General features: G+C 36.0%; 3 protein-coding genes across 4 annotated transcripts; all 3 read left to right on the plus strand.

Annotated features, from left to right (window-relative positions):
- The first annotated feature begins 3,344 nt into the window (after window positions 1-3,344).
- LOC113765787 (armadillo repeat-containing protein LFR) lies at window positions 3,345-6,459 on the plus strand. The gene is made up of 8 exons (XM_027310041.1): window positions 3,345-3,575; window positions 4,344-4,513; window positions 4,590-4,726; window positions 4,827-5,083; window positions 5,238-5,343; window positions 5,419-5,557; window positions 5,641-5,768; window positions 5,877-6,459. Exons 1-8 carry the CDS (start codon window positions 3,383-3,385, stop codon window positions 6,130-6,132), a joined length of 1,386 nt encoding a protein of 461 aa, XP_027165842.1. The 5' UTR covers window positions 3,345-3,382; the 3' UTR covers window positions 6,133-6,459.
- A 1,171-nt stretch (window positions 6,460-7,630) lies between these two features.
- On the plus strand, window positions 7,631-9,251 carry LOC113765037 (3-ketoacyl-CoA synthase 20-like). Its single transcript, XM_027309088.1, has 2 exons — window positions 7,631-8,395; window positions 8,499-9,251. Exons 1-2 carry the CDS (start codon window positions 7,631-7,633, stop codon window positions 9,249-9,251), a joined length of 1,518 nt encoding a protein of 505 aa, XP_027164889.1.
- Window positions 9,252-15,109: 5,858 nt separating this feature from the next.
- Window positions 15,110-17,936, plus strand: LOC113765460 (3-ketoacyl-CoA synthase 2-like). Of its 2 annotated transcripts, XM_027309650.1 has the most exons (3): window positions 15,130-15,496; window positions 16,133-16,885; window positions 17,787-17,936. In XM_027309650.1, exons 1-3 carry the CDS (start codon window positions 15,158-15,160, stop codon window positions 17,805-17,807), a joined length of 1,113 nt encoding a protein of 370 aa, XP_027165451.1. In that variant the 5' UTR covers window positions 15,130-15,157; the 3' UTR covers window positions 17,808-17,936. The 2 variants fall into 2 exon arrangements, with proteins under 2 accessions (XP_027165452.1, XP_027165451.1); XM_027309651.1 differs by lacking the exon at window positions 17,787-17,936 and having other exon boundaries at window positions 15,110-15,496; window positions 16,133-16,998.
- The last annotated feature ends 6,959 nt before the right edge of the window (window positions 17,937-24,895 follow it).

Genomic DNA, 24,895 nt, shown 5'->3' on the forward strand with positions numbered 1-24,895 from the left:
CCTTTCCCCCTCGAACCTCAGTGAGTTACTTTTGCAGGAGTGTTCAATTGAAGGCGATCCAATGAGTGTCTTGGGGAATCTTTCCAACTTGAGGAGACTAACTTTGGCGTATGTGGACTTGGTGGAGAGAAAAGTGATGATTATTGATGCAAATGCTTTTCCAAAACTCGTATCTCTGGAGATCATTGGCATAAAAAACTTAGAAGAGTGGGTGGTGGCTGAAGGATCCATGCCTAACCTATCTCATCTTACAATCGAGGCTTGTGAAGCACTGGAGATGATTCCTGATGGGCTGAGGTTTATTACAACGCTCAGAAAGTTGGAAATTACAATGCCTGAAGAATTCATCGTCCAAAGAATTAATGGGATCGATGGGCGTGGAGGACCGGATCGTGACAAAATCCGTCACGTCCCCGTGATTACAATTGAAAGTTATACCAAATTTATATTAAAGAATGAGCTTCTCATCCAGCCAACTGATGGCATCTCGAGCGAAGAATCTGCCAGTTCTGTGGATTGCAAGTCTAGCCATCACTGAAGCCGCTGCTTCACTGAAGAATCTTTTATAAAAGTTAAAACCTATTATTATTATTATTATGTAGGACTGTACTCCTCCTCTTAAGGCATTTCTATCAGAAGAATAAGTTGGAGAAAAATAAATTTGTGAAGTCTTGTAAAGTTCATTAATAATGTAATTGGTACACAATTGAGCTGTTCTTCTGATTCTTTTCTTTTTCTTTCTTTTTTTTTTTTGTTTTTTCCTTTTTCATGACATAAGCAAGTGAGCTATTCTGGACGAAAGATTTTCTGCAGTCCATACTTAAGTTGGCTTTAAATAATAGTACTTACCAGACTTAAGTAGGCCTGCAATACCATCGCTAGCATCAACCTTCAGCACGTGAAGTCAGTGCGACATTTGAATATTTGATGATATATAATAGAACGTGAGGAGTGACTTCAGCAATTTTGTTAGCAAAAACGAAACGGTTGAAAGAGTTCTGTCGAATTCTCCTGTATGCATTTTAATATAAAAAAAAAAAAAATATATCAAGGATTCAGTGTTACATTTGCACAAAAGGTCGTGCGCATGGAATCTACTGCCGATCCGAGAACGGTTTTGGTGGGCAATTTACGAGCAACTTATAGTCTCTAGCTTGTAATATCGGAGTTGAACACATTCAAACTTTTTCCTATCATAAAAAAAAAAAGGTTAATATTACTTTTTTAACTAATTTTATTTAAAATGTTTTCATGTTTTGAACCAGCCGATCATAGAATATAATAGAAAAAAGAGCCCATTATAAAAGTATTAGAATTATCACCAATCGCATATTTTAGAAGTTGTAAGATTGGGTTTTTGGTAATAAGTAAGCATCTTTTATGATAATAAAACATTTTTTTTACATGATATGATAACAAAACTCACTACTTGTATAACTAAGCTTACGACTTATTACTTGAAAAAGTTATCATTCACTAAGAAATGAGAGCCAATGAGGATTTCCTTTTTATTTTTTTTTTAAAAAAAATTCTCTCTGTTTTTTCATTGAAAGGAGGTCCGGTTCCATTTAACAATCACTCGATTACTCCAAATATTATCCAGATTCTAATTACTTGTCCAATATTTACCATCTGAAATCTTACAAAAAGGACTAACTAGCAAGTATGGCACGAGTCCAAGAAACCCAAAAAAAAAAAAAAAAAAATCGAGAGATTGGGAGAGAAAGTGGTTATTGAATGTACAGGAAGATGGCAGGAGCTATAGCTTTGAAAGAGTCTCAAATGATCCTTCTGGTTAATCAGAGATGATATAATACATAACTGAATACTTCGACATGCTGTTGGGTGCTCCACAGAGCTAATGTGTCAGGATTCGTAAGTTCATACACATATATAGTGGTAAAAATTTGTATTACTCTTGTGGAAAAAAGAGGCAATAATTCTGTTTCGCAACTGGTAGAACGCATCGCATCCTCTTCAACAAGGCATTACTGGATGAATTCTGAATTTCAGGATCCAAGAAGGCCTTTTTTGCGAGCATAGCAAATGATAATAACAAAATGGATGGCGCTGAAAATTCCAGGGACGCTGGCCACCTGACTCCGCAGATTAGAATTACCAGAGTTAATGCTTGCTCTATCAAACTTGTAACTAACAAGAATGATAGAAGGTTTTGGTGCACGTCTTAATCCATTGTTATGGTGCAGGGAATCTTCAACAGATCCAGTGATGGTTGAAATGACATAAAACCAAGCTGCCAAATGCGAATATATTGCTTAAGATACATCGGATCTGTTACGTACGTTGTCTCATTCACAGCAAAAATAGTGATACCCTCTTTCAAGCGTTTGCTTAAGAAATGCAACAGCAAAAATTGTGCCTCGGCTGATAAAATTTTCATACAAGCAGGTTTTCAATCTATGAGTAATTATTCGGAAGATGTGATAAGGTTTTAATACGTTTGCCACTTAATAAATGTCGTTAAGCTAAGCCCAGTGGAAAAGAGTGAGAGGAGGGGTGTAACTTAACGAAGCTTCTTGATTGATTCGGATTCGTGAGTAGTTCAGTTGAAAATTCGAGTCAAGTATGAGTAGGAATAATTAAAGTACTCGTTGAATTTCATCGAATAGTACATTTATAATATAATAATTTTTAATTGTTTATTGTGAAGTTACATTAACAGATAAGATGGTTATAGAATTTACCAAAAATTGAATTTGAAAACTCAATTGAATTCAATTAAGTTTGACTAAACTGGTTTGAACTCAATTTGATCAAACTTGAGAAAGGTAGTATAAACTTGAGCTCTATTTTCGAGAAAATCGACAAGTTTGAGTTCCGGTATTTTTATTGGAGTAGAGCTCGACTCTACCCGTCGGTAGTTCAAGAGTGCATAACAAATTTTGTTCTACGCCAAGTTTAAACAGTCTTAGGATCAACTCAAGTTCACAACTCGAATCCCACCACAAAGACTAATTTGTCCAAACAAATTTCATTACTCAGCCTTCATTTATGGATGAAATTGGAGTATGAACGTATAATTGCACTATACAGTGTATGATGGATAACAAAATATTCTGCATTGGGAACATGTTATTTTGTTATTTTTATAGGAATAATTTTAATAGATGTAGAATGGGTGGGTTTTTCAAGGCAATCATCAACTCTTTGTTCAGAGTGAAAATAATTTAGAAGTGAATTAATTCACATGGAAATCCATCCCAAGTCCAGTTTTTCTGCGGCCCACTTTTTCGGCCTAAAATTTTTAATTGGGCTCATATTTGCGCCATTATCCGTCCGTCAGCCAACATCGAATGGTATTTTCTCCCCCTTCTTTTTCTCAACTTTAAGGCCCAGTCCTGACCGTCACCGAATCGCAGCTATGCAGAAGAGAGACCAAAGCAAAGCAGGTGGAGGAGCAGGAGGCTCCGCCACGCCGGCGGCGAAGAGAGGCCGTCCTTTCGGGAGCGGAAGCGGCAATGCTGCCACAGCTGCTGGCGCAGCTGGCTCAGCTGATTCTGCAGCTCCCTCTACTCTCCTCGGTCCTTCTCTACAAGTGCACTCCGCCTTCGCCGGTCAGTCTACACACGGATAGATTAATAAAGTTTTGATCTTTATTTCATTCTGTCCGAGATTATGGTGAAAATTCCCTTAAATTGTTGTGATTTGTCAATTCTTTCGCAGAGGGGTTTAAGTACCTTCAGGGTTTTAGCTTTTCTGGAATTCGCTGAAAAAAGTTAGGTTTACGAATATCTACAAAAGTTTGCAATCAGTGAAGGACTGTTAGTAAGGTCATTAGGAGAAAAAGATGAACTCAGCTAGCTTGCCTGGAAAAGAGCTTTTTCGAGATTGGTTAGTTTGAAGAAGATTGAATATGGGAATATCAGCTCTTTAAGCTTGATTTGATCTCAAAAAATGGGAATATCAGCTAAAATTTACGAATTAATAAACCAAGTTACTAGAGTTCAAAGCTAGTTTGAGCTTGGTCGAACAATAATCTAGCCAAGCTCGAAAACAATTTTAAGCCCGTTATTAATATCAAACTAAGCTTGTATTTTATTGTGTTAGGCTTATTGGGCTCTTTAATATCTTATTTGGTCATAGGTGATGTGATGAAATGCTAATTTATCATAGTGTTTGGGAACTGTGCAAGTCACTTTAGTAGGTTCACAGATAACAGGTGCAAAAGAGAGGATACTTTTAATGATTGAATGTGGAATATAGAAATGAAAATTTGTATAGGCTTGCATTATGCCTAATAAAATGGATTTTGGGTGCTTCAGATTTGAGCCCTTATGGATTTGATGGATTTTCATTCACATTATTTCAATTGTTTTCACCAGAGCAGAATAACAAAAGGATAGTTCTCGCTCTTCAGAGTGGATTGAAGAGTGAGTTGACATGGGCATTGAACACTCTCACATTGCTGTCTTTCAAAGAAAAAGATGAAGTTCGTAAAGATGCAACTCCTCTTGCCAAGATTCCTGGTTTGCTCGATGCTTTATTACAAGTTGTATGTCTCTTGTCATTCAGCAAAACTTATGCATATGAGTAATTTCTGTTGCACTGAATTATCTAAATTCGGGCAGATAGATGACTGGCGTGATATATCCTTGCCAAGGGTGCTAGTTAAAACGCCAAGAGTGAGAATGCTAGGTGCAAATTCTGCTGTTACTGGATTTGGGAATGAATATGAGGCCTTGAGCAAAAATGAAGCTGCTCATAGGTTGTTTGGCATGAGTATCTTATGCTTGAAATTGAAAGTTTTATGTTCATAATGATCACATGGACTGGACACCTGATTTGTACAATTTATTTCGCAACAGCTCTGCGGCTGGTTCCAGCAGTAAAGAGGCTTCTGTACAGAAGAATACTAGTAATCCCCGCCCAGCTGATTGGTGGTTTGAAGAAGATGGCCTGTTTAATATGGATGAGGAAGGGAGGTCTGAAAAGCAGCTGTGTGCTGTTGGTGCTTCAAATATTATACGCAACTTCTCATTCATGCCAGATAATGAGGTCATAATGGCCCAGCATCGTCACTGTTTGGAAACACTATTTCAATGTATAGAAGATTATGTGACAGGTAAAGAAATTAGTAAATTGAGTTGCTAAATGTTTGTCTCTTACATTTCAGGAACTTCACCTTGATGATGTTTTCTCTCGTCAAATAAGCACAGTTGTTTTCTGAAAGATATGTCCAAATACTTGTCCTGGTCTCATGTTTGTTGTTTTGGCAGAGGATGAGGAGCTTGTAACAAATGCCTTGGAGACGGTTGTGAATTTGGCTCATCTGCTGGATCTTCGGATTTTTAGCTCTTCAAAGCCTTCCTACATTAAGATAACGTAAGATTTTGATTTCTGTGTTGTCTATACCACTTCCTGTTGACACGTTACGAATTATGTATAATGATCTACTAGGGAAAAACGAGCAGTCCAGGCCATCATGGGAGTGCTGGGATCTGCTGTAAAAGCCTGGCATTGTGCTGCTGCGGAATTACTTGGACGTCTGATAATAAATCCTGATAATGAACCTTTCCTTCTTCCTTTTGCTCCACAGGTTTACCTTTTTACTGTGTCCCCCATTTAGTCTACAGTTATTTTTACTCAACTTGTTAAGAACCATTTTTTTTGAATCTGCAGGTGCATAAGCGACTAGTTGATATCATGAGCCTGCCAGATACTAATGCCCAAGGGGCTGCTGTTGGTGCGCTATATAACCTTGCAGAAGTCAATATGGACTGCCGATTGAAGCTTGGAAGTGAGAGATGGTTAGATGCTTTGTCTAATATTTTAAGTTTCGGGTTTCAACACAAAATAGAGTTGTTTTGAGAAAAGGAAGTTTTATATTGTTCTAACATTCAGTGAAATCATATCAGGGCAATTGATCGGCTACTAAAAGTGATCAAGGCACCACATCCGGTGCCAGAAGTTTGCCGAAAGGCTGCAATGATTTTGGAGAACCTTGTCTCAGAGCCACAAAACAAGCCTCTGCTGCTAGTATATGAAAATGCATTTGCTGAGATGCTTTTCTCTGATGGGAGATACTCTGATACATTTGCCAGGATATTGTTTGAATTGACATCACGACCAAGTAATAAGGTGGCAACAGCTCGTGGTATTTGGGGAATGTAACTTAGACCCTGCCTATAGCTTCTAGGGATTGGATTCAGCTATCCGGCTTGAAATATATAAAATGGCTGATTGTAGATAGGAGGTCATTAATGTGCTATAATCAAGCTAGCTTGCTTATGCACAAGTTAGAAGATTCTGTATTGGTTTCCTTTCTAGCCGTGTTGTTGGCACTTCACTCTGTTTTGGGCTATCAGATATATTACATGTGCTTGCTTAATGTTATTGCTTGTGCAAATCATCCTGGCATTCACTGAAGATTTTAAATATACTTTTTGCAGTGTATCTGTTTCTACGAAGAGGTTATATTACTTAATATCGAGTCTTCAATACAGCTGGTGCCATCTGTTTGTGTCTGAGCACCAAGGAGAAAATTTCTGTGCATTAGTACTCTTTATCTGGTGGCTTTGTTTCATTTAAAGTAAACCTAATTAAAGAGTAATGTGTATTTCTTGCAATTATGTTTGTTGAATGATATTTAAGAATTGGATTGAGTGTTACTTTTGGCTGAAATGCTTGTTGGCAGGCAGTAGAGGCACATGTCGTGTTTGCCATCGTTATCCTCCCCATTCATTGAAAGGAATGGTGTAGTTCTTAACGGAATGTACTGCTAGTAATGTCACATGTTATGGCTGAGGACTGGTCATAGCCCTGAAAATTAGAGGTTGCTATTATTAATCTGAGAGCTCCTTGTGCCAATCAGCTAGCTGAAAAATGATCTTTGTTGCTCCAAATCTTCCTCCTACAATAACTAAAAGTTGCTTTTGAGCATGTAACGTCCAAGATGTTTGGAAAGCTCAATAGAATGTTGTCTTGTGGATCAGTCGTTATGTTGTACCATGTGAATGATCTGTTATCTCACAGGGAGGGTTGAAGTGTCCCCTACAGGCAGAGTATAATATTCTGGGATCGTAGCCATAAACTGATTTAAAATTTGCATTTGCCGACTTCATACTAGAGCATAAAATGCATAATCTCCTTGTGACATGGCAAACTAAAGAAATTGATCTCAAAGAAGTATCATGCATGATCGGAACTTTATGCCAATGCTTCCCAAAACGCAAGTTTTCCCCTATGAAAGTTGTGGAAATGTTCATTTCATTGAGCTAATGTAGCAGGCTGTCGTGAAAGCATTTTGAACAGGAACGTCATTTGTCATTCCTTTGGCACATCCCACAATTTAAGTACGCAAGAAATTCATTCGAAGCTAATCACCTCCAGCCTTTGTTGCGCGTAGAAGTTTTTACTTGCCAACAAAGTTAAGCACCTCTTAACATTCATGTTATGTAAACATCACTCATAAAAACCATCACTTAACTACAATTTTGGTGCTATTAAATCCCCTGCGGGCAGCTACCATAATTCACACCAGGCTCTCCTCTTAAATTCTGACTTACCCTCCACTTCCAAGACATTGCCTTGCTCACTCTCAGACTATCAGTTGATACATCCACCGGTAATTTCTTTCCTCGAGCAACTTTAATCTGAGTTTGGGGTTGCAATGGGGGATCAGAGGAGGGCTGACTATATGAGAGAAGAAATGCCGTTTACAGCTAGAACTCTAGAGAGGAAGCCTAGTCTTCCCAACTTTCTCCTATCTGTTAGGCTCAAGCATGTCAAACTTGGTTACTGTTATCTTATTTCCAACCTTAGGTACCTGATCGTAGTTCCCCTCGTGGGGGTTGTTTCGTTTCATCTTTCGACTGTCACCATCAAAGATTTCGACCTATTATGGGGTCCTTTCAGGTTCAATTTTGTGGCAACAGTTTTTTGTTCTGCCTTTTTTGTTTTCCTGGGTACATTGTACTGTGTGACTAGGCCCAGGAAAGTTTATCTCGTGAATTTTGCATGCTACAAACCTGGACCCGAGTTTATGTGCTCCAGAGAAGATTACATGGAGAAATGTAGACGATCTGGGAAGTTCAATGAACAAAATTTAGCATTTATGGAGAAAATTTTGGAGAGATCAGGACTTGGCCAGAAAACATACGCAGCTGAGCCAAATGCCTGCCTGGCTGAGGCTAGGAAGGAGGCTGAGATGGTTATTTTTGGCGCCATTGATCAACTACTGGCAAAGACTGGTGTTAAAACCAAAGATATAGGGATTCTAGTGGTGAATTGCAGTCTTTTTTGTCCAACACCGTCCCTTTCTGCTACTGTTGTAAACCATTACAAGCTTAGGGGGAATATTTTGAGCTACACCCTTGGCGGTATGGGCTGCAGTGCTGGACTGATTTCGATAGATCTTGCCAAGCAACTTTTACAGGTCGCATAACTCATCTCAACTTCTGAACCTAACTTTGTTCGTTCTATTTAACTATTTGGATAACATTCTTGGAAGGCAACATTCAAATATATTAATGTAACAGGTCCAGGGAAACACGTACGCCCTGGTGGTGAGTATGGAACCCATGACTCCGAATCTGTACTCCGGGAACAATGAGTCAATGCTCATGACGAACTGTCTCTTCCGAATGGGAGGAGCTGCGATTCTACTATCAAACAAAACGTCTGATCATGGTCGTTCAAAATATCAGCTCATTCACTCAGTTCGAACACACAAGGGAGCTGATGACAAAAGTTACGGTTGCATTTTCCAACAGGAGGATGAGGAGAAAAAGGTCGGTGTTGCCTTGTCTAGAGATATAGTGGGTGTAGCTGGAGAGGCATTGAAAGCCAATATAACAACACTTGGGCCATTAGTTCTTCCCGCGTCAGAACAATTCATGTTTCTTGTTTCTTTGCTGGCGAAGAAGGTATTTGATTTGGAAATCAAGCCATATATTCCGAATTTCAAGCTTGCTTTTGAGCATTTCTGCATTCATGCTGGCGGAAAAGCAGTGCTGAATGCAATGGAGAAGAACCTTGAACTGACTCAATGGCATTTGGAGCCATCAAGAATGACACTCCACAGGTTTGGCAACACATCTAGCAGTTCATTGTGGTATGAATTGGCTTATTCCGAGGCCAAGGGAAGGATAAGGAAGGGAGATAGGATATTGCAGATAGCGTTTGGCTCAGGCTTCAAATGCAACAGTATTGTATATCGTGCATTGAGGTTCATTGATCCAGCTAAAGAGAAGAATCCTTGGACAGATGAAATTGATGAATTTCCAGTGTAAGTGCCTCCAGTTCCTGAAACTTTCTTCTTGTTGAGGTAAAATTGATTCTTGAATTACTTCATTACCGCTGTAAAATAGAGGGTTGTTTCAACTTACATCACTTTGGGAATATTACTATAATTTAATTAAGGCAAATATCGTTGTCATGTTGTACAAGAAGTAGACTAGAGAATAATGGAGCTTGCGCGGTTGAAGAAGAGAGGTAACTAATTTGTTTGCTACTTCGTGTGTATAAAATCATTCATTTGGTATGTATGTTGATAATGTATTATAAGACAAATTAACTGTAACGTCTATTAAATTTAGTTTTGGGTCTTCTTCCTTTTGGGATGCGCCTATTATGATCCTTACTCTTCTATTTTTTGGTAGTAAGCTCTTGGCTTCTTATTGATTATGCAAGAATTTACACAAATGAAGGGGCATACCCCTTAACCAATTACAGCAAGACTACAACGAATAGATGATCTGTACAGGTGAAAGCTGAATTCTTAGCTCAGAACCCAGGTACAATTTCTCTTGTTCCTGTTTCCCGTCAATCAGCTTTCACCTGCTGCAATGCCCCGAAAATCCTTTTATGATCAAATGATCAATATGCTGATAAGGAGGATAAAGATCTGCATGTTTCTACTGCACCAGAGGTGATAAACTCTGGCAGCAAAAACACTTCTGCAAACAGAACTCTTATGGAAGAAATGCTCAATATCCATCCTCTGAAGCTCTCTATCCCTGTCAACCATGGTTAGCAATATCGGCCGATACTTATTGGTATCGGCCGAGTCGTAACCGGAACAGAGGGAATCGGTACAATACTGATTCTCGAATCACGGATATTGCCATATCTGCGGTAACTCGGCTGATATTAGCCGATTCGAATCTGTGATACTGGTATTAGTCTATATATCCAAGTCGACTCGGAGTCAATTTGGATATTTTTTCAAATTGTGCCTTTTTTGGTATTTTAGTAATTTTTTTCAGATTTTTTGAAAACTTTCATGTACTAGAATGTGCGTATCTCCCGATATTCAACCGATATGCCGTGACTGATATGGAACAACCGAGACCACGATGCCACGACGCGACAGGGAACCATGCTGTCAACACACTTGCTCTTATGAGAATAACACACTTGCTCTTATGATCACAAGTTAGGAGAAAATAAACTTAAGAAAATGGGCAAGTTTGACATATTTTAGTCAATATCGTGCTGGACAATCTCCCTGCTAACATGGTAAGATTGAAATATTATATCTCCGTATCGCCTGTGACGCATGCAAACACGCAGTAAGGAGTGGGAAAAACTGTTCAGCCAGAAAGGTTGCTCTTAGTGAATGGTGATCAAGTCGTTTTGCTCTTCAAATTCTTCTGATGCTCAAGGCATTTGAAAACTGACTAGATTCACAGCACATCAATAATTTGGTTGGTTGACCATATAGTAATCGATATGAGCAATGTTTAGTCTCATTCAGTAATTAATATTACTATCGCGTGTGGATTTTTTCTAATAGAATAAAACCAATATGATTAGTGAGATACATCGGAATCGTTCAACACGATTTGCTTGACGAAGTTAGAGACGATCCCAAAGAGATCCAATTAAATTGACTGATTTAGCATGATTAGCTAAACTATCTTCTGTGGACTTTAGTGATGGGATAATACTTTGATACCTCTACTTATTCGTTCTTTTATTTAAGAGGCACTTTAAGTTCTACTTATGAGCAACATAGGCAGATAAAAAACAAGCGTATATAAATAATTTAAGGGACTTTTGCGAGTGGTTCTACATCATACCTAACCAATTATTAAAAATTAAACACACCTCTGTTCATTTCAAATACATGGCCTAAAAATCATTAGATTGGAGTTGAAGCTTAACTGGAATAGCCTCTAGAGGCCAAGCCTTTTGAACTGTCAGCCCAAAATTTTCTTCCATGTCTGAATCTTCTGGATTCATTCCTTATTCAAGTTTCCAGTCAATGTTGTGAATGAAAGAAGCTAGCATCAAATGCACCATCCCATAAGCCAGAGGCAATCCTGGACAAATTCTCCTCCCTGCACTAAAGGGAACGAGTTCGAAATGCTGGCCTCTTACGGCAATCTCAATGTCTAAAAACCGATCAGGCTCAAAAGTATCTGACCCCATTTGCAGGATCTCTGTTCCAAGCCCACATATTGACGAGTACTTTTTGTGTCTTTGGGCACCACGTAACCATTGATTTCTACATCGTCAATTGCTGCGTGAGGAATTAATGGGGCTGGAGGGTGAAGTCGAAAGGTTTCTTTTATCACAGCTCGCAAGCAAGGGAGCCTAGAAATGTCTGATTCTTGGACAATTTCCTTCTGTCCAATGACTTCCTTGAGCTCGGCTCTAGTTTACGTGATCTTATAGCTCTGTCATTGCCACTACACAGTGGTTGAAGCAGAGTCAATTCCTCCCACAAACAAATCCTAAAAGGAATCAGAGTTAGATGCGCAGTGACAATTTTCCTACTAAAATGGCTTGAAATTTGGTTTAACTATCATGTAAAAAGTGAAAATTTTCAATATGTGGAAGAGTATTTATATTCCAACTTCCATCTCCTGCAACAACCATGTATAGCTGGAGCCTGGAGGATATCATTTTCAGGCATTTTATGGAATGGTCAGTTTTCATCAATATCAATGTCCTCAGAAGCATAAGTTAAGCAATCATGTTGAGTAAATTACATTTCAACCATGAATTTATTTACTGATTATACTACTTATAGGTGCAGTTGAAGAGGAGATTTAAATGCATATATGCTCCTCTTGTATGTGCATCTCGAATTATATTTTGAAATCCACACTCATTTTTACTATTGACTGTATATTTTGCATTATACTTCGAAACTCATATTCATTTCTGCTATTTAATAGACCTTGATAGTAGCGATCTCAACCATTAATCAATGAAGGAAAAAAAAAAAAAAAGCTTAAAGACCTTCTACCATGAGAAGGAGATCCAACAAATGAAAGAAGGAAATGAAATGTCAATCTGCCTTTGGACTTATTTCCTTGCCGCCGACTAATTAGAGATGAGTTTAATGCTCTCAACACGGTTTCTTGCACTTTATAACATCCACTTTTTTCTCTTTTTTGGCTAAATTGGTGAGACATTTTTTGAACCCTTGTTTTGTTTTTTTCTGAGAAAAACATGTAGAGTCGTAGATCAATACGAATTACGCGTTTCATTTTTATACGTGATAGCTGGTACCTAGAAAGTGACGCAAATAATTTTTTTTTTTTTTCCCATTAGGAACCATGGCAATGAGATATATTGAGCTTATCTTTTCCTTTCTTCCTAAATTGATCATAAATTATTGATGACACTCTTACTTGGTGAAGTAGTGAAAGATACGTGAGGAGACTAAACAATATTGAGGAATAGTGCAACAAAATTACTATAGCACTTGTTTATAATCATTAGTAATAGAATTCTTTTTTTTTTCTTTTTCTTTTTCATCAAAAGATGGGCTAAGCGGAAATTACAATGGAATTTTAACCAACGTTGAGCTGCATCCATGAGATCATTTCGCCTTCACCCAAAAATTGCCTCAATTCCTATTCGAAAATATTCCCCATTGTAAGTGAAAAAAAAAAAGCATGTGCCCCTAAAGGAAAATGATCATGCCCGATTTACAGAGACCCAAAAGAAAAAAAAAAAAAAGTTGCTCAACAACAATTAATCGTTGTTGTTAATTCTCACAGAAATTTACGAGCTTCTTTTCGACATTTAACTGTTCAAACAAGTCCTAGCCAAAGAAGTCAGACCATCTTCCTCAAGTGCAACTTGTAAGCCAGTCCAGAAATAACCTTACTTTGATTTTGTGATAGTGAGCTTAGACAGCAAATAAGATTTGAAAACAGAAAATAATTTAGATGACAAAGTCTATTAATTCTAAACTTATATAGAGCTGACAGTTCTTGATGAAATTTTTGAAAAATAAAGTAAACAAATTTGTATTATGCCGGGCAGTTCACTCTGCATCTCCTTCACCACCAAGCAAGAAAATTTTTGCTCTTAATTACACTAAAAAAAAAAAATCGTCGCAGGTTCTCTTTTGGACATTTTGTTATTATGACAGTAGTGACTCATAACTGCAACATTGTTGACTAATTATCAGACAAGATTAATATAAGATCATAACCTACAATTTATTCGAGTCACACCACACAGGTAGTCGTTATTTTTCATTTTCCATTTTGGTTTTTATATACTGTAGTTTTTATAACTCATAGTGACTATGAACAACAAATCCAACTAATGCAAATGTAATATCTCCATCTGTCCAGAGAATTACTACTATTGTTTTTCACTTACCCCTGCTCGGAGATAGATTTTTATAATGCATACTACATTCTTTTCTCCGGTGATATAATGGACGTTTTTCATTCTTGTCAATCTGAAAGATTAATGTTCATTCTATCATACATTTTTCACAGTCTTTGTTTTTTCTTCTACTATATATGCACAGTATGAGTACAACTTGCAGCAGATCTCCATCAACAATTAAGAGCGATGTTGGAACTTCAAAAACATGCACATCAAGGAGAAGAGGGTCTCAGAGGATAAAATGCCTTTGTACGTTCCTACATTTTCTGTTCATAAAGTGACAGAATATTGCTTTGAAAGACTATGAAAAAAGTAAGTACCCCAGCTGAGGAAAGATGTACTGGGGAATTGAAGATATATTTCTCCGTCAGTCACAAAAAATACTGGGCAAAGGTAAACGTAAACAACCTACAGACAAATACCTCCCATGTAAGTACGTGTTAAGCCTAATTGTAATAGAACCAGGACAGCGACTCGAAATGCAAATTCTTTTCTTTCTTTTAAAATATGACTATGATATTGAACTTATCTGTTTGTTTTCTGGACAGATCATTAAACTAGTCGCCGTGCTTTTACTTGATGGAGTGGTGAAAGAAATGTGGCATGACATAGACTGTTGAGTAAAAGAGTGACAAAATTTAGTATGCCAGCCCTGATTCATGACCTAATTTAGTACTCAGTCCTCAAAGTCAAATATTAAAAGCTTAAACTTCTGCATCTTCTACAGGTTTGAAAATTTTGTCTTTATGCATATGTGTGTGTCTTTTATCCTCCAGTTTCATCTTACAGAGATTTGAAGTTTGGTTGAATAGAAAAGGAGAACTTGTCCATGCACAAACTTATAGCAAAAGTCCCATCTCACCTATATATCCCAAATATTAAAATAAAAATTAAGTCCCTTTGACCGCCTCAACATTTCCATTCACAACCAGCCCGTCCTTTAAATTCGGCTCCACTAGACATTTGCAAGACATATCATTTTCTGTCACTCTTGTATATCTTGGTGGGGACTTCTTAGATTTTCTAGCTCTTCATATCGAGATCCATCATCATCTTCTTCATATTTCATTTCCTGTTTTCTCTATTCACATCATGGGGGAAGAAGGCTAATAATCTCCCAATTCCTCTATTCAACATGGGGATGAGAAGACTAATAATCTCCCTAACATTTCTATCTCGTGGACTTGTGGTGTGAAGCATGGCCTACCACTAATCTAACCCCCATGCAAACTCTCCTATATATTCAGTTCGCTTCTTTTCAGGGGTCGTTTCAGTTCATGCTATTCCACTCCTAAATCGGAAGGATTTGGGTGCTATTATGGGATCAGTTGAGATGAATTTTTTTACAAAAATTTTGTTGTTTGGTCGTCTGAAGGTTTTACTCAGTTTTTTTCTATTTATGGACTGAAGGCCCTAGGAAAGTTTATATGTTTGATTTTTGCATGGTTACAACCTGGAACCTTCCACACTTTTGTGTATACCCAGAAAGACGGGCTGCTGAGTGAGAGTAAACTTAGAAAGAACAGGGGTATTCAATGAAGAAAATCTAGACTTCATGAAGAGAATCCTGGAGAGGGCAGGATTGGGGGAGAAGACGTATTTCCCAGAAGCTTTTTTCAATTATCCACCAGATCCCGGCATGGCTGAGGCAAGAAAGGAGGCAGAAATGGTTATGTTTGGTGCCATTGATGAGCTGTTGGAAAAGACTGGAGTGAGGGCCAAAGATATTGGGATTCTTGTGGTGAATTGTGGTTGTTTTTGTCCAACTCCATCTCTGTCTTCTATGATTGTCAACCATTACAAACTTAGGACCAATATTCTGAGCTACAACCTTGGTGGTATGGGTTGCAGTGCTGGAGTTATCTCAATTGATCTTGCCAAGTACCATCTACAGGTCAGCTCTAAAACATTCTCGCGTGAATGTCAAGATTTATTAGTTAATTAATACTCATGATGATGCCAAAAATTTTAATTAGTCTGTCAAAATCATCAGTTGGATTAATCCAGCATTCCGCTAATCTGGTCTATTGTCATATATAATTTCTCATTTAATAGATTCCCACTCCGCATGTTCAGCATTTATTTTTGGATGCTCTTACAATCCTTAATCTGTCTCAAATCACTCCAATTGCTCATCAAGAAAAGTCAACGAAAAACATCACTGCTTGCACATAAATTTGTGAAAGGTAGCTAATTAACTTGAAAAGAGTTGGGATAACTCATAGTACAAAATGTCTGGAATAAAAGCTGTAATACATTTTAGAGTAAATTTTATATACACTGTCAGTGTATACACTATCACGATTGGATGGATGATACATAAGTAAATTTTAAATCTCAAATTCAAATTTTGTATATATGATATATATCTAGTAATGATAGTGTATACATTAACGGTGTATATAAAATAAATCCTACATTTTAACGTAAAAAAAAAACTTGTGCATATATCCAATATCTTAGTTTCACAATACTGGCCGCGTGTAGCTTCATTTTCTTTAGGCTGAATTTCAGTACATCAATGCAACAGGTGCTTCGAAACTCCTATGCCCTTGTGGTGAGTACGGAAAACCTGACCCTCAATGCATACAGGGGAAACAATCCCTCCATGCTCGTCTCCAATGCCCTCTTTCGCGTCGGGGGGACCGCAATTTTGCTATCAAACAAGCCATCCGATCGTCCTCGTTCAAAATATCAGCTCAGCCACATTGTACGTACTCACAAAGGGGCCCAAGACAAATTTTACAATTGTGCTGTCCAGCAAGAGGATGAGGATAATAAAGTTGGAATAGCCTTGTCTAAAGATCTTATGATCATAGCTGGAGAGGCTTTAAAATCGAATATTATAGCACTCGCGCCGCTGATTCTGCCCGCCTCTAAAAAACTCCTCTACGTAATTAATTTGTTCGCGAGGAAGTATTTAAACAAGAAGATCAAGCCGTATGTTCCCGATTTCAAGCTCGCATTGGAGCATTTTTGCATTCACGCCGGAGGAAGAGCTGTGTTAGATGCCGTGCAAAAGGCCCTTGACCTAAGCGAGTGGCAATTGGAGCCTTCAAGAATGACGCTGTATAGATTTGGCAATACTTCCACTAGCTCTACTTGGTATGAATTGGCTTATTTGGAGGCCAAGGGGAGGGTGAAAAAGGGTGACCGAGCATGGCAGATTTCCTTTGGTGCAGGATTCAAATGCAATAGTGCTGTGTGGCGGGCATTGAAGGACATTGATCCATCTAAGGAGAAGAATTGTTGGACGGATGAAATTGATGAATTTCCTGTTCAGGTACCTAAATGTCAACCGTTGGTTCTTGATTGAAACAATTATTTGTCATCTTTCTTGTAATTTTGAGACAAGTAAATTTACTGTGTAATGTAAGCCCCCCCCCCCCCCCCCCAAAACCACCAACACCACCACAAAAAAAAAAAAGAAAAAGAAAGTGGTGCTTACAAGATTACTTGTATTAATTAGAAATGTCGTCGTCATTCTTGTGTAGTCTAGTGAACAAAATGGTTCATTAGATCTGTTGTCCCAAGTTTAATTTCACCAAAGTATTGATAAAGTTATTTTGTGTCGTTTTGTGTCCACTATTAATTGTCAGTTTATGGCACTTGACCAAGCTGATATCAATACCAAAATAGATAAATAAAGAAACCCTTCATTAGGGAGAGACCGTACACGTAAATGCATGGACCAAAAGGACCAAAACCTTTGGATGCATTGCTAATTGGTACCTTTTACACCATAGCAGGAGAATAGGGTGTATACACAGTGTTCCCCCTAATTCTTTTTTTTTTTTAATTTCAAAGAAAATTATGCTCTCTTTATTTGTTTGTTAATGAGAAATTAATTGTCAAAAAGATTCATAAAAGAAATAATTTTTTGATGGAAATATTTGGAAGGTTTATACTACTATATATAAGTAAATATATATCCACCCATAGAATGTAGAATATTAGCATCAGTACATGTACGTTATATATAACTTATGACATCAAATTGCTTTTTGTTAATTATTATTAATAAGCGTAGAGTTTGCTCACCAAATTCATAAATGAAAAAATCAACTGAAATTTAGAGAACATTCCTGAACATATATCAGAATTGCTGTAATTTCGGTTGCGCATTCAAATCTGTCACTGTTGCACATCCTACCCTCGACCAACTGTAACCTTTTGATTTGCAGAAGACTTTCGTGTTCACATAAGCCCACCGAATATATAGACGAACCATTCTGCAATTAAATCTGTCTGTTTCCATCTCAACTAATTTATATGAACTCATAAATGGGGAATGCACAGATGAGGCTTTGCTTTAGCCGTCAAAGTTTTGAGTTCAAGTCTCACAATACATATTTGAGCTATTTCTCTCGTTATTTGTGATTTAGTCTGTAATATTATTGTGGTGTAATTTCCATCATTTATGAGTTACTTTGATAAATTGTATTACTCCCACTATTACGAGTTCCTTGAAATCCTATCAAGAAATTATAAAGGGAAAAGAGTTCATTAGTAAGGGATATGAAGGATAACATTAATTCTTCTTTCTTCATCCCGTATAAATTAGCTTGCCCGAGATATATTAAAAGCAAAGTTGCAAATTACGGATGCTATGATTTTGAATATTACATACCACTCTTAATCATGAGTTATATTTTAATACAACTAAACTAGTCATTTAATTTTTTTTTCCTATCCCTATTTTTTTTTCAGCATGTCTTTCTAAAATCGACGGCTCCGTAAATTACCGTGTTTGTGATGCTACTATAACACATTGAAAATAAAAAAAATGCAAATTACAAAAAAAAAAAAACATATGTATATAGTCTCGTTTTCAGGATAAATATAGTGTGACCACATAATTATTACAGCCATACATGAAGTGTACGTTAAGCAGAAACTGAAAGCGAAAAGGAAGCCAACAATGGATATAAATCAATTCAATAAAAAGACTTGTGAATTTTCTATGAAAATTAACTCTTATTTCTTCCATCCAAGAAAACAAAAGGTCAAAATGATGTATGAATATAATCAATATGGGGTCATAACATCGCCGGTAAATCTACGAGCTTTGACGGAAAATTCATAATTAATTGTTTGGAAGCTCGACAAAGTTTGCCAAAGGAGGAGTTTACGGTTCACTTAATTCGAACAGGAAAATGGCGTAAAGCAATTAGTTACGAAAGCTTTAAATGTGAAGATGATCTGTAGAAAATGATACCTGTAGACAAAGCCCACTTGTTTGAATATAAAACACCTACCTTTTCATTAACTTCAAACCCTTTACCCACATGTTTACGTGTGTGAACTTCGTTCAAGTCAGCAAAATATATATGTGCGATTGTGCGCGTGTATATATATATATATATATATATTATAACATTCTTTTGAGAAAATTATTTATTTTTAAAAATTTTTTTAGTAGGCTGAGAGTTAACTTAAGCAATGGAAAGGGAAGAAACGGAATTTAAACCCAATATTGTTAATTTTTGAGGTCTAAACTTTTATTACTAAATAAATAAATATATATATATATGTGTATATATATGTTGACTGCAAGATATTTGTGTCAATTATATATCACTATCTTTATTGGTGATTGCTTTTTGCCAACTATCTTCTTCTTTGATGATGGCAAAGTGTTGTTGTTATTGGTTACTATCAGTCAAATTCAACGCGAAGGTCTGAATTAACTCGACTTAAAAGAGCAAAAGTGTTCAAGGCCCACTTGTTTTTTTTTATAGTACTTTATTCTCATATGGTATTTATTGAGAAGCAAAATGGCAGAATTCTCTTAACATTAGAAATTTTTGGGTTGATTTTATGGTTCCTTTTTTTTTTTTAACGCAAGTTGATTTTATAGTGCAATTAATTTGAAGTTTTGTTCTAGATTTCAAAATAAGCTTTCTATAGTAACAAATATATAAACTAATCTTCATTTTATTCTGACCTTATTTCATTATATATATATTTTTTGTAAGTGGAAGGTTTTGAATTCATGACCTCCTTCTTTTAATCCCTTCTTACCGATTATGCTTCTTTTGTACTTACTACTTAATCTATATTCTATGTAATTTAGTAGATAAATTTGAAAACTTCATATTATATAATATCGCACAATCACATTATATGTTTTACTTTGGGAAAGCATTTTCACTTGTATAAGAAAATATTATAAGTGTCACAACTAAAAACAAGTAGAGTAATCGAGATCGAGGAATATGTCTAAGGGTTTAGTGCTTGAGAGCTTTAGCACTATTTCGTTCTTTTGAAGAAGCAAATGGGTTTTAATTAAGATTTTTTAATTGTTTTAATTTTTTTGTTGGAAATATGTTTTTACAAGTGACCTATCAATTCTATCCCCAAAATTTGTAATTGGGTTGTTAGATAGTTTGATTCACAACTGAGAGTTTATTTCTAGGATATAAAAGCTTGAGTTTTTAAATGTGAAGGACCAATTTGCTTTTTTTTTTTAAATGTGAGGGACGAAAAGAATATTTTTACAAAATGTGAGGGATGAAACATGTCATTTTCTCTTAGTTTTAATATTTGGATTAATCTTGTGTACACTGTCAGTGTAAACACTATCACTATTAGATGTATAACACATGTGTAAAATTTGAATTTAAAATTAAAAGTTTGCTCATGTATCATCCATCCAATCGTAATCATGTATACACTGACAGTGTATATAAAATTTACTTTTAATATTTAAGCTGAGTTCTTGAAACTTATGACACTAGTGTCTTAAATCTTGTGGGCCAAAATTACTTTCGAGTGACCTTTTTTTTTTTGGTTAATTTATTGAGCATGGTTTTCGCTGATTCAGAATGACTTACTGGATTCAAAGGTTTTGGTATCATGGTCTGTAGGCCTTCAATAATAGGCCTATACTCGCCAGAACAGATCCAAAACTCCTCTGCGGAGTTATTATAAGAGCAAATTACGTGAAATGTAACTAAACTATTGCAAGGTGCCGCCTTTTATCACTAAACTTTTTTATTAGCAAAAAATGTCGCCGAACAATAAATTTATGCTGTTTAGGTCACTCCGTCTATTTATGTGTTAGAAGACACGGAAAGCAATTTTTTGAGGGGTAATTTCGTTTGCACAGTTTTTTGTGGCGATGAAAGGCCAACAGTGGGGTGAGTAGGGTTTAAAATGTTGGCAATATTTTTGACAAAGCAAACAATTGATGAAAAAAGTTGACATATTAATCTAGCAAAATCAAAGCAATCAGTGAGGAAATCAAAGCACCGGCCGAAGATGAAGATTAGTAGTGAAGCATAGGTGATCAATGGCAGCGAAGTGGGTGAAAAGGCAAAGAGATGAGCTCATTGGTCCCTTAAATGTCTCGGCCGAGCACCAGAACCCAGGAGTCGGCAGCTAACCCACTTTGTTAAACTTTTTTGCATCTGGGCTTTAGCGTTTTCCTTCTTTCTTTCTTTTCTTTTCTTCCTAGGGTCTTCCAAAAATTCAGGGATTTTTTGAGTTTTTGTCATAATTAGATTTTCTATTCTGTTTGGTTGTACAAGAATTTCTATTAAGCACAAAGTTTGGATTTTTAATTGGTATAACTGTTCATTGGATTGGAAAAACAGCTTTTCAATCATCAATTTTTCTAGCTTTTCTTGGGGGGTCTTAGGATAGAGGGGATTGAATAATGGGAAATGTATATGTGAAGAAACCAAAAATAACAGAGGTGGATCGGGCAATCCTCTCCCTCAAGACCCAAAGGCGTAAGCTTGCTCAATACCAGCAACAGGTAAGCTTGGTCAAGAAGTAATTATGTTTAGCAATTTGATTTCTGAAATTTAGGGTTGTTAACGTAAATGGATCGTCCTTCTTTCTTGAGGGATTGCTTGTAGTGTTGTAAAGATTCAAGATTCAATATTTTAAAGCTTCTGCATGTTCTATTATTTAGAGTCTATAGATGATGGTTTGTTAAAGAACCTGACTATTTAGGATCAAACAATGCAAATTTAGTGTGTGATTGAAAATGCACATAATAATTTGTGATATTCCATCATCATTAGTGTTTCAGCTGGAGAATGTGATTGAGGCTGAGAAGCAAGCTGCAAGGGACCTGCTTCGTGAAAAGAAGAAAGATGGGGCCTTACTAGCATTGAAAAAGAAGAAAGTACAGGAAGAACTATTAAAGCAAGTAGATGCCTGGCTCATTAATGTTGACCAGCAAGTGATATCTTCTTTATTTATTTATTTATTTTTTTTGCATGTTTATCATTCATCCATCTAGTGGTGTTCTTGTGGATGATTCATTGGCAAATGTCTGGAACTTGAATATGCATTTAGTTGTCCAATATTGAATTGGCAAGCAAGCAGACGAAATTGCCCATGAAAAAATTAATTTCCGTCTCTCATAACGGCATAAGTACACGGGGTGATCTAAAGGTATAGATTTACTAGTTCAGTGACATTTTTGACTAATAAAAAAGTTTAGTGACCAAAAGTGACACATTGCAATAGTTTAGTGACATTTCACGCAATTTACTCTTATTATAATAAGGTAGAGAACTTGCTGAACCCATTGGGGTGATCTGGTCGGAGCCAAGACCTTACTGGTTTTTCTTGATTCTAATAATGATTGTAAAGTATTCTGTATAAACTTGTGAAAAATCAAGTATTTTCCAAAATTAAGAAAAATAAAAAATTGGACCCATCCTGGAAAGGAAAAGAAATATTTATTTAATTTATTTTCAAATCCTAATCTCACTTTTAAATCCAACCAACTGGAATGGGAGAGCATTTGAAACCCTCTAGCAAGTTGGGATTACAAATCGGTATCCTACTTGTCAAATCTACAAAATCCAGTATTTTCCGAAAAGGTTAAGTTAGAATTATTGTCATTGGTATGAAAAGAGAAAAAAATTGTACTTAATTAATTTCATGGTTTCATCAGTCTAATATATATATATATATAGACACACACACATATACATAAAATAAAAAAGGATAATTTCATTTCAATATTTGCATTAATGGCAACAAGTTCATCAAACATGACATGTAAATAACCATTTTGCTCCATTTTCTTAAAAAAAAAAATGACATGGATCCATATAGATATGAAAAACAAATGATACAATGGCTTAAAAAAATCATAAATTGTGATCATAATATTAAACCAACAAGGATATCTTCCATCAGCATGTCTTCCGATAGGTAGATAGTCAGGTCGACTAAACACTAGTACAATCCTAAAGAGAATTTTAGATCTACAGATTCGGTAAAAGTCTAATCTACCGTGTAATCAGGGATCAAGCACACTGTTTTTTCTGCCTCAATAAAATATACAGCACTGTCCCGCCATTATCTAAACACAGGCAACAACATGCAGGATGTTTCCCAAATCATCAATTTCTTTTGTTATAATGCCATTCTTAGGACTATGAACGAATTTTAATCCTGCTACTGCATGTTCAGAATGTAATATATATTTCTGATAAGTCTTATTTTGTTTTCTTAAATTTGACAATTCCATAAAACTAGGGGTGTAATCGAGTATGTAATCAAGTCGACTCTACTTGAGTTCGATTTGAATTAAAAAATTTGGATTCGAACTCTTCAAAGTTAAGTTCAAGCTCAAATTCGATTTTAGTTTACATTACTCGAGTTTGAATTTCAACTTATGCTTATTGAGCCTAATCAAGATTAAGAAATATAAATTTATATTTTATATAACTTTAAACAAGGGACAAAATAGATATTTCATACTAATAAATAAAAAAAACATATATATTTGAAGCTCGATTGAGTTTGATTAAGTTCGACGAGCTTTCGAGTTCCACATATTAAGTTCGAACTCGACTCGTTAAGTAGTTTGAACTCCGTCGATGAGAGTTTGAGGTTAGGTTTTAACCGAACAAACTCACGAGTTACTCAATTAAACTCGTCTCGTTTGTATTCCTACACGAAAACAAGCACAGATATCTTAGCTATGGATTTCCTTTGCATTGCAATAATTACCAATTGTTAAGGAAATCATTTCAATACATCCCACATTTTACGTCCGCCAATTATTACAAACATTCTATGTTGCAAACGTCTGTGGTTTTTGTTCTTTAATATTTGATTATCGTTCGAAAATAGAATGAAATCTGCGCCCTTTTTTTTTTTGCGCCACAACTTACTTGGAAGTTCAACAATTAATCTCTGCTGCCTTAGCATTTTTCTCATTTATTGCTTTAGACGAATATTTGCCAACCAGCTTACATTACTGTAGGCTAAGTAGACTACCTGTCGATATGTGTTTTTACCTATATTAGTTAATAATTGTATCTATCAATTAGTGAAAAGAGAAGCTAGAACAGAAAAAGTTGATCCTGTACCCTGTTAGAGAAACTCGGAAATGAAAAATTAAGAATTTATTTATATACTTGCAAGGTTTTTGTACACCAAAAAAATAAAGGTAGGCTCTATTACAGTTTAAAATTATCACCCCACACGTTTAAATTATAGCAAAAGTTTTTGTGGCTAATTTAGCTTTCGTGATTTTTATTGTGTACCCTTATGAGACCAAATATTAATGGACAAACCTTTCTTACAATATTACAAAGCCCTTACTCATAAGTTTGAAAACCAAGCAAGGAAGGTGTACAAAACTACAAATTAGTGGAAACCAAAGCTAATGAATCCCTATTTGGTTCTGTTAGTCTCTAATCAATCTCTAGAAATCCCTAATTGATAGAGATAATTACATATATTAAGACCACTAAACGTTTTCTCCGTTTTTACTTGTATATTACTTACTCATAACCGATTATCATGCATATATATCATGGCCAAAATTGGGGTCTTAACAACTAGTAATTAGCGCTTGATGTAATTCATGCAAGTTCTACCATTTCTTCAGTTGAAAAGCTAGATACTAATTCGTAAAGTTATTAGACCGCTTGCTTAGTGCTTACTTATCTTTCAAAATTCAACCCTTCGTTGTTTCCAATTGTGCAAATTATATGTTAGCATTACAAAAAGCTAAAAAAAGGAAGTAATTAAACATATATCATCCCATTAATTACCCAAGAAATTCTTTCCAATAAACTTTTATCATCACTGCATCCAACTAGCTGTCATGCATTTGAATCTCCTATCCTATGTTGATCGATAAAGGTTGGATTAATTTTTAGTTGGCAGCTAGCTGATTTGGTATCTGTTTCAGTTAGACAAAAGTATGATGGAGTTGACAAAGTTTACAATATGTTTTACTTATACAACAATGTCTATGCTGCAAGTTATACGCAACAATATTGTCCTCCTGTTTTTACGTTTTGTGCGT

Source organism: Coffea eugenioides, chromosome 3, assembly GCF_003713205.1.
Source record: "Coffea eugenioides isolate CCC68of chromosome 3, Ceug_1.0, whole genome shotgun sequence".
Classification (NCBI taxonomy): Eukaryota; Viridiplantae; Streptophyta; class Magnoliopsida; order Gentianales; family Rubiaceae; genus Coffea; species Coffea eugenioides.